Below are 10,109 nucleotides of genomic sequence, written 5' to 3'. Positions count from 1 at the left end.
TTGTAAATGAGAACTTGTTCTCAACTGGTCTACCTGGTTAAATAAAAAAATTCCATGAACAGAATTACGCTGAGACTCCGTTTTGTCACTTAAAAATGTATGCCAAACAAAAAACATTTATTTAAAATGTTAACAAACCACACAACTCTATGCAGAATGACTACTTTGAACAAGTTACTCAATAAAACAATAAAACAAACAAAAAACATTTACTGGAAAAACTGTCCAGATGCAAAGTTTGATAACAGAATTAGTTTTATTCTGTTACCAAACGTTGTATCTGCACAGTTCTTCCTGTAAATGTGTTTTTGTAAAATGTAAAGTCGAAATGTTTAAAAGTAGTCCTTGTGCATAGGGTTTTTTTAGTTTTTTTTTTATTAACCCATCCACCACCACACATATCTTGTTTGGGTTTTTTTCCCAGCTTTTCTGCTACATATACAGTACCAGTCAAAAGTTTGGACACACCTACTCATTCAAGGGTTTTTCTTTATTTTTACTATTTTATACATTGTAGAATTGTGAAAACAAACTATTAAATAACACATGGAATCATGTAGTAACCAAAAAAGTGTTAAACAAATCAAAATATATTTCATATTTGAGATTCTTCAAAGTAGCAACCCTTTGCCTTGATGGATAGCTTTCCACACTCTTGCCATTCTCTCAGCCAGCTTCACCTGGAATGATTTTCCAACAGTCTTGAAGGAGTTCCCACATATGCTGAGCACTTGTTGGCTGCTTTTCCTTCACTCTCCGGTCCAACTCATCCCAAACCATCTCAATTGGGTTGAGGTCGGGTGATTGTGGAGGCCAGGTCATCTGATGCAGCACTCCATCACTTTCCTTCTTAGTCAAATAGCCCTTACACAGCCTGGACCTGTGTTGGGTCATGGTGCTGTAGAAAAACAAATGATAGTCCCACTAAGCGCAAACCAGATGGGATGGCGTATCGCTGCAGAATGCTGTGGTAGCCATGATGGTTTAGTGTCCCTTGAATTCTAAATAAATCACAGACAGCAAAGCACCATCACACCTCCTCCTCCATGCTTCACAGTGGGAAACACACATGCGGAGATCATCTGTTCACCGACTCGGCGTCTCACAAAGACATGGCGGTTGGAACCAAAAATCTCACATTTGGACTCATTAGACCAAAGGACAGATTTCTAATGTCCATTCCTTGTGTTTCTTGGCCCAAACAAGTTTCTTCTTCTCATTGGTGTCCTTTAGTAGTTTCTTTGCAGCAATTCGACCATAAAAGCCTGATTCACGCAGTCTACTCTGAGCAGTTGATGTTGAGATGTGTCTGTTACTTGAATTCTGTGAGTTGCAATCTGAGGTGCAGTTAATTGCCCATTTCTGAGGCTGGTAAATCTAATGAACTTATCCTCTGCAGCAGATGTAACTCTGGGTCTTCCCTTTCCTGTGGCTGACCTCATGATAGTCAGTTTCATCATAGCGCTTGATGGTTTTTGCGACTGCACTTGAAGAAATGTTCAAAGTTCTTGAAATGTTCCCGGATTGACTGACCTTTATGTGTTAAAGTATTGATGGCATGTCATTTCTCTTTGCTTATTTGAGCTGTTATTGTCATAATATGGACTTGGTCTTTTACCAAATAGGGCTATCTTCTGTATACCACCCCTACCTTGTCACAACACAACTGATTGGCTCAAACGCATTAAGAAGGAAAGAAATTCCACAAATGAACTTTTAACAAGGCACACCTGTTAATTCAAATGCATTCCAGGTCACTACCTCATGAAGCTGGTTGAGTGTGCAAAGCTGTCATCAACGCAAAGGGTGGCTATTTGAAGAATCTCAAATATAAAATATATTTTGATTTGTTTAACACTTTGTTGGTTACTACACGATTCCATATGTGTTATTTCATAGTTTTGATGTCTTCACTATTATTCTACAATGTAGAAAATAGTACAAATAAAATGTTTAAAAACGAATGAGTAGGTGTGTCCAAAGTTTTGACTGGTACTGTACATATGTTTTACATTTTAAATATACATGTTTGCATACATAAACCATGTGCCATGGAATAGGTACATCGAAAATATCTTCGCATTTATTTTGCAACCGGTATGGCGCAGCTGTCAACATTTTTGTCCCCTGAAACTGGTATATTTTTCTATTTACGCCGATTCCTTTCAGCAAATTTGTATCTTTATAGTTCTAAACTTTGAAATCAATTGGGTTTTGTTTGGTGTACATTTTAAAGTGACAACATCTCAGCGTAATTCTGTTACCATGGAATAATTGCCTTAAGGCTACTTTGTTCCCAAAACGACTTAATTCTTGACTGACAGATGCAAAAGTGAAAGGGCTGAAAAGGATTTCCCCTTGCTTCCTGTTAGGGGTCAGATTTGGGAAATTCCCAGTTTACTTCACACATTGTCAGAGGAATGTGTTGTTCAGGAGTCAGTACCCACTAGGCACAGAGGTCAGTTTAACGTCTAGTTTTGATTTACATTTAGTGTAAATTGTTTAGTTGTTAACTAACATGAATTCAGAGTGAAATCAAGAGAAATATTCACTATGTCATTGCATTTAGGTTAAAAGTTGGGTGAAAAAAGACTAAATGCCCTTATATTGACGACTTTTTGCAAATCCAATTAGTTTTCCACGTTGATTAAACGTTGCCATGTAGATTTTGGGGGGATTGAAATCGCGTAGAAACAACGTTGATTCAACCAGTTTTTGCCCAGTGGGTAGTTGAATTAGTAGTTGTTCAAGCCTATTTATAGCCTAGCTGTAAATCTGTCTGATGTATTGTATTCCCTCTCTCTTACTCTCTCTCAAATTTAAGTTATGGCTCCGCCTTTATCCATTGTTACACCATTGACAGTATAAAAAAAAAAAGAGACTTCATCCCTCATTTTATATTTCCTACGTAGCTAGCCAGGGGATTTCCGTGAACAAAGCAGCCAATCGTGTAGATGTAAACACGCCGTCATTATAGCACACGCGGCAACTCGCTGCTTGCTGTTCAATTTGTCAGTGCAGTGAAAGACAAATACATTAGTCCCATGGCAGAGCAACAAGCAAGATACAATAAAACGAAGTTATATTATTATTGAGTCGACTGGTTTCTGTTCCTATCAGATGGCGGTGGAAACTGTTCGTGAAGAGGACGTGCTAAATGTGATCTTGTGCCGAACCAGCGCAGGCGGGTGTCTTCGGGGTACTTACCGGAGAACAGAGCTACAGGTGTCAATCAAGCCCCTGTCATCTCGCACTGCAAGTCGAAGGTAAAATTGGCATATCTCAAACTCAAATGCAATGACAAAGTCTCTCTCGCTCTCTCAAGTCAAGTCAAGTCAAATGGCTTTATTGGGATGGGAAACATGTTTACATTGCCAAAGTGGAATAGATAAACAAAAGTGAAATAAACAATCAGAAATGAACAGTAAACATTACACTCACAAAAGTTTCTAAATAATAGAGACATTTTAAAAGTGTTATTACTAGCCATGTACGGTGTTGCAACAATATGCAAATAGCTGAAGTAGGCAACGAAAGGGAAAATAGACAAATATAGTATGTATTTACAATGGTGTTTAGCTTCACTGGTTGCTCTTTTCTTGTGGCATCAGGTTACACATATTGCTTCTGTGATGGCACACTGTGCTATTAAACATAATAGATATGGGATTTTATCAAGATGTGATTTGTTTTCAAATTCTTTGTGGGTCTGTGTAATCTGAGGGAAATATGTGTCTCTAATATGGTCATACATTTGGCAGCAGGTTAGGAAGTGCATCTCAGTTTCCACCTCGTTTTGTGGGCAGTGGGTAGACCTGGCTCTCGAGAGAAGACAGGCTATAGCGGCCTCTCTCTCTGATGCGTGTGTTTTGAGGGTTTGTGGTTTTTTTAAATGTGTTTACTGCATATGTGTGTATATTCTGCACAGTGAGTGGACTGAGTGGATGGGAGACGTGGCTGTGGTCAGAAAAGTCCATTCAGAGAGGGTTCTGGTTCCTCTGGGTGTGTACAAGGCCCGGTGTCTGATGGGCCTGCTGTATGACTGGATGCCTGAGGGCTCTCTACACTCTCTACTATACCAGGTCAGTATAATATATGAGCACTAAGTCTAACTCAAATATGAATATGCATGTATAGTGGGTGGCAGTAGGCTAGAAGGCTGAATCTAACTTGGTTCTGCAACTTTTCCCTTGGTTGGGGCCTACAGTGTTCACGTGGGAATACCAAACATTAGGAACACCTTCCTAATATTGAGTCGCAGCCCCCCCCTCCCCCTTTTGCCCTCAGAACAGCCTCAATTTGTCAGGGAATGGACTCTACAAGGTGTCCGAAAACATTACACAGGGATGCTGGCCAATGTTGACTTCAATGCTTCCCACAGTTGTGTCTAGTTGGCTGGATGTCCTTTGGGTGGTGGACCATTCTTGATAAACACGGGAAACTGTTGAGCAGGAAAAACCCAGCATCGTTACAGTTCTTGACAAACCGGTTCGCCCGGCACCTACTACTATACCCCGTTCAAAGGCACTTAAATATTTTGTCTTGCCTATTCACCATGGCACACATACAATCCATGTCTCAATTGTCTAAAGGCTTAAAAATCATTCTTTAACCTTCATCTACACTGATTTAACAATTGACATCAATAAGGGATCATAGCTTTCACCTGGTCAGTCTATGTCATAGAAAGAGCAGGTGTTCTTAAAGTTGTGTACACTCAGTGTATATCAACAAACTGCTGGTCAGAGCTTCGATAGACACAAAGTTAATCAAATAAGGTCCATCTTTTGATTGCTTTATTTACAATTGCTGTGTCTTCATGGAGAACAATGCTGTGCTTGTCACCCACATGCTGTGTCTGGAAAGCCCCTGGCTGATGAAAAAATCAATCTATCTGTCATCAGCACTATCACTGCCTTATTTACACAAAGAGCTCTTCCTGGTTCAGGAGGTGCCCTGGCTGGAACATAACTTCAGACAGTAGACGTGACTTCATTCCACTGCACATGACTTAGACTGTCTGGTTAAACTGTATTTGCATACAGTAAGTTGTGTCGTGATCATGTTGAATTCTTTAGTATTTTCAGTTCACAATTTCAACTTTGTGTTGTCATGTGCTTTTTTTCCCCACAAGTCATTTTCAGTTCCCATGTATTTATGATCCATTTTACTGAAGTGAATAGAGTTCATGCCTTCCCTGTAGCTCAGTTGGTAGAGCATGGTGTTTGCAACGCCAGGGTTGTGGGTTCGATTCCCACGGGGGGCCAGCACAGAAAAAAAAATGTATGAAATGTATGCATTCACTACTGTAAGTAGCTCTGGATAAGAGCGTCTGCTAAATGACTAAAATGTAAATGAATCTGTTGAATGATTGTTATCCCTGTCAGACCCAGCTGTATCCAGGTCTACCCATGACTTTCAGGCTTGGCATCCTATTAGATGTGGCAGAGGGGTTGTGCCACCTCCACTGCATACCACTCCCCCACCAGGCCCTGAAACCCACCAATGTTCTCCTGGACCAGCAGTACCGGGCCAAGGTAGAGAACAGTGACCAATAACTGACCCAGTCCTTCTCTCTGAGTAGTGCAACTAATGTGAGAAAGAACTCCATTTGATTGATGGTATATGATCCATGGGATATGGTGTATTGTGAACAGTTACAGGTGTACGCTTTACAGTGTACATATGTGGGTTTGATTCTGTGTTAGAGCAGGTGTTTTTGTCAGTTTGTGTGTGTGTGTTTATGTTCATGTGTGTGGGTGTTCATGTTCCTACCTCCAGGTGAGTGACTGGGGCCTGCCTAGGGAGTGGAGGGTTGGCGCCTCTCTCTCTGCTGGAGGAGGGCCCCGCTTCAGGGACTTGGTGTACCTGTCTCCTGAGACCCTGACAGGGACCACACCCTCTGTGGAGGCAGACATGTACAGGTGAGGTCACCTTTCATGATCCTGCCACTTCAAACAGTCATATTCACCAATTAAATTTACCAGGTGGGGAAGGAGGGGTTTACCACTTCTACAGATGCCTTTACTAATGAATATGCAGCTACCCAATGAACATCTTCTCTCTTTAGCTTTGGTGTGCTGCTGTGGGAGACTTTGAACAGAAGACAACCATGTGGAGGTGTGTTTCTATTTATTTCCGTCTGTTCAAAGAACAGCTCTTGTTTCTGTCAGCGGGGACTAGGTTATATCTGGCCGTATATCATACAGTCTCAATATTGTATTACGTTTAGAACTTGTAACACATCATGTCATTGTCTATACCCAAGCAGATTTGCTCCAGCTGCTTTCGGGTGAGGATGGGGTTGGTTCAGGCCTGGAGGATGAGCTGCTACCCAAGCATGTACCCCACTGCCATACACTCTCCCGGCTGATGACCAGCTGCTGGAGCACTAACCCACACAGCCGTCCAACAGCAGAGGGTAAGTCTGTCTGTGAGGGTGAATCAGAGTAGAGATATACAATGGTGAAGAGAGCAGCTGTGCCTGGACTTTGATCTCTCCCTACAAGACCCCCTTCCTTGACTGGTTACCTACCTGCCTGTTAAGGACAGGTGACAGGCAGAACCACTTGCAGCACCCACTTCCTCTCTGTTCCACATGCCGAGACTGAGAGATACAATCCCATACCCTACTTCTGCCACTTAGTCAATAAGACTCTGAGTCTTCTCATCTAAATTGTGTGTAACTGTTTATTTGCTGATGATAGTCCATATCCATGTATTTCATTACCTATGCATTACCTATGACTGTCATGTGTGTATTAAAGAATAACGTGAACTTTTGGTGCATTATGGTCAATGTGATGTTTACTTGGCAGGACATCTTTCTCATGTCCTCTTCTTTCTCTTGCTCTCTGTCCACAGACTGTGCACTGGAACTGAGGAGCGCCATAGCAACCTTTGATCCTGATGCAATTACAAGGGCTACCCTCAGTGTGAGGGAAAGCAAGGTACGGATCATCCTCATTTAAAAAGTTCTATTACACTCCGAAGTCCGATATTCTCCATGTCCACAACCCTGATCTGCTATCAGTTTTTTTTTTGACTGAGGGAATCAGGATATGTTTCATGTGCTTTTAATCTGTCAACAGTTACTACTGAAAACAGTAAATAGACCAGTCACTAATCATGAGCAAACATGTGTATGTGATTTCTGTCCCTTTACCAGGAGAGGGGGCTACATGACTCTAAAATCCCTCCTGTGAAGGATATTCCCATTGAGATAAACAACCTAGAGGTGAGCTTGGTTCACATTTTTTGTGATATTCTGATTGTACTTAATGCTTGTGATGTCTATTACATTGAAAACAATATTTACATATCTCATACTAGGCCTGCGCTGGTTCCGGAGACACTAAATGTGTGAGCAACAAGACACTGCCCTTACCACAGACTTCCTGCCCTAGTGAAACACTCCCTAGTCCCCCTACAGCCATATATACAGGGGAAGCATCCCAGAGGAGGCACTGTCAGGGTAAGAACTTACAACTGATCGATAATGAGAGCAGTTTGTGAATGTGCTCAGTTTCTTGTCAGCGAAACCACCCTCTTATTTATCTTCTTTATTAAGTAATGATTCATTTATACCTTATCTCGGACAGTCTAACAGCAACGTGTCTCTCCCCAGACTGTGTGACTGGCTGTGTGGTGTCTTCCACCAGTCCCAGATGTCCCAGCAGTGGCCCGGGTCCTGAGCATCCCAGAGGGACAGGAGGCGTCGCCCAGAGACCGAGCCCACCACCCCCACTCTTCTCCAGCCCCTACAAAGCCCTCAGACAGAGCCCTCTCAACCAGCCCACTGCCAGCTACCATGGTAGGAAATGTGTTTAAGCTTAGACCTCCCACCTATTACCCAGTTTTGTCTGCAAACTTATGTACAGTGCCAGAATGTAGCTATCTAGAATAGACGTATCTTTTTATCGCATGTTTCTAAAATGTTGCTGAAAAAGGTGTAAAGCAATATGAAAATGAGTAGACGTAACAAACAGAGCCTCCCTCTGTGTTTGTATGTGCACAGTAAGCAGTTTTGGTGATTGCTGGTTTCCTGCATGGCCATCCTTTCACAGTCTTATCTTTATCCAATGCGTTTCCTCCCTTGAGGATCTTTGTTTCTCTCTATAAGTTGTCTGTTGTCCCAGTAAATGCTCGGAGTCAAATGATTATAATTTTTTTTCAAGCAATACATGGCTACTAGACATTTATGATGGTGATTGTGTTGAATAAGAGGGTAACTTGTCTAGTAAGGCTATGAATTTCAGTCTTCAGTGAAATAATCTCCTGTATGTATTACTGTCTTTCATATCAGATAGCTACTACTTCTCTCTTGTCCTCTTTCTCTGAGTTGTCTCAGTATTTTTCTCAAGGTCCCCCTCTACATGATTTGTGTTTTATAAGTGTGTGTGATGTGATATCATCGTGTTTGTATCATCCCTGAAACTTCACCCTCCCTTCTTGTCAGCAGCTGCACGGTGTGTGTCTCCGACTCCGATGGCGGTGAGCTGTTGTCGTATCCTGCGCGAGAGGCGCGAGGGCATCATTCGAGGCATGACGGAGGGACGACTCAACAACCTACTGGATGTGCTCATCTCACGGCGGGCCCTTCCCCTGGAGGCCTATGAGGTCATCTCTGCCTCTCTGACACTGACCGCTCGCACACGTTCCCTACTGGACACCTGTACCTGTTTAGGGGAACACGCAGCTTCCCTGGTAGCTACCACCCTTGGTATGATGTCCATTGGCACCAATCGTGGCCCTTCACAGATGTCTCACTGAAGGTGGATGGATGGTTATTAGAATGGGGGTTGTGTGGTGAAAGGCCCCTAACCAAATGTATCAAATGTCAATTGAGACTCAAATGTCAATTCAGACTGGAGCCATAGAGTGAGGAGCTGAGGAACCCTAACCAAATCGAATATATACTCACTCAGGTTTAATACGGTCAGTCAGAGTGAATATACGTTGGAGAACCTGAGATTCCTAATTTCATCAGAACAGCTGCAATGACTCATCTATATCCATAGAGATCCATGTTGGGGACACACCTGTCCATGCCTTTGATACGTCTGAGTATTCAATCAGAGTGGTGCTACCTCTGAAGTTGATGTCAAATAAATGTTTGATTAGAGGAAGCTTCTGTGACAGTAAAATTATAGAAACAATAGTGTTGGAGAGAAACCAATGAAAGTGAATAGCTGTGTGGATGATTAATCTGCTTTGATCATGTTTATGACCCATCACTAGCGATAATGAGTGGTAACTACTGAGCTAGCACACAGAAAACAGTTTGTTCAATATTAGATGCTACATTTTCTGTGTTGTGTCATGACTTTTGGCTCTCTCTGCTCTGTGGGTTATTGTGTGGTGCCACAATGTAGCTCATCTTTTGACAGCCAGTTTGTAAAGTACATATTGTACAAAACTATATGCTAAACATAGTTTGGATTGTCCTGTTCAGCAGTGTCTGACTTGGTATCTTGTAACAAGATTATTATTTGTTGGTTTATCAGATAAAATAACTGAACTTCAGTCTCATTTTATGCCACTTTTGCAGGTTGTTTGTGTTTGTTAATCTGTTCAATCCTTTAACCTATAGGTCATTGTCACATTCCCCTCAGGGTACCCTTTGATTTTGTTGCGCATCTCGCTCAACACGCCTTTTAACAGTACATGTCTAATTGCATGTCTGGTCTTCACACAGTACCAGTTGTCACACATTGTAAGTACAGTCTAAAGACGTTTATGTACTAAATGGGTAAAAAGGGGTCTTGTCAAATGAGGCCCAGTGAAGTATTGGCCATAGTGTACATATTTTTTTGTTGTTGGTCTGTTTAACATCATGCTGAGAACAGAAGACGGTAATTTCCCCAAAGCACTGTCTGTGTGTGAATAGCCTAATGATCTGAATATTTGGAGTTGTATAATAAAGCAAATTAATCTATAACAACATTAGATCAAGACTCCTCCTTGACACTCAAGCAGCTCTTTTCTTGTTGGGTTTTGAGTTCATGCACTCAGAAACAAAGGAAGATGTTTAGTAGAGGCTGTAATTTCCATCCAGTGGCGTAAAGTAGGTCTACTTGAAGAATTGTTGCCTATTACTGTTGCGCTCA

The 10,109-nt window shown here is 41.8% G+C and overlaps 1 protein-coding gene across 3 annotated transcripts; it reads left to right on the top strand.

Moving 5' to 3' along the window:
• The first annotated feature begins 2,934 nt into the window (after window positions 1-2,934).
• LOC106587145 (receptor-interacting serine/threonine-protein kinase 2) lies at window positions 2,935-9,938 on the top strand. 3 transcript variants are annotated; one of them, XM_045708800.1, is made up of 11 exons: window positions 2,935-3,266; window positions 3,929-4,082; window positions 5,388-5,537; window positions 5,782-5,924; window positions 6,071-6,120; window positions 6,272-6,421; window positions 6,865-6,950; window positions 7,169-7,237; window positions 7,333-7,474; window positions 7,628-7,813; window positions 8,459-9,938. In XM_045708800.1, the coding sequence occupies exons 1-11, from the start codon at window positions 3,121-3,123 to the stop codon at window positions 8,770-8,772; spliced, it is 1,590 nt and encodes a 529-aa protein (XP_045564756.1). In that variant the 5' UTR covers window positions 2,935-3,120; the 3' UTR covers window positions 8,773-9,938. The 3 variants fall into 3 exon arrangements, with proteins under 3 accessions (XP_045564756.1, XP_045564757.1, XP_014030677.1); XM_045708801.1 differs by having other exon boundaries at window positions 6,269-6,421; window positions 8,462-9,938; XM_014175202.2 differs by having other exon boundaries at window positions 6,269-6,421.
• The last annotated feature ends 171 nt before the right edge of the window (window positions 9,939-10,109 follow it).

Source organism: Salmo salar, chromosome ssa26, assembly GCF_905237065.1.
Source record: "Salmo salar chromosome ssa26, Ssal_v3.1, whole genome shotgun sequence".
In the NCBI taxonomy this organism is placed as follows: Eukaryota; Metazoa; Chordata; class Actinopteri; order Salmoniformes; family Salmonidae; genus Salmo; species Salmo salar.
The sequence above is the reverse complement of the archived record's forward strand: the minus strand, read 5'-3'. Positions and strand labels throughout refer to the sequence as shown.

Coding starts and splice junctions, on each gene's coding strand:
- LOC106587145 (XM_014175202.2), top strand. CDS start 3,121: ATGGCGGTGGAAACTGTTCGTGAAGAGGACGTGCTAAATGTGATCTTG. Junction 6,422..6,864: donor CAGCCGTCCAACAGCAGAGG/GTAAGTCTGTCT, acceptor CTCTGTCCACAG/ACTGTGCACTGGAACTGAGG. Junction 7,475..7,627: donor CCAGAGGAGGCACTGTCAGG/GTAAGAACTTAC, acceptor GTCTCTCCCCAG/ACTGTGTGACTGGCTGTGTG.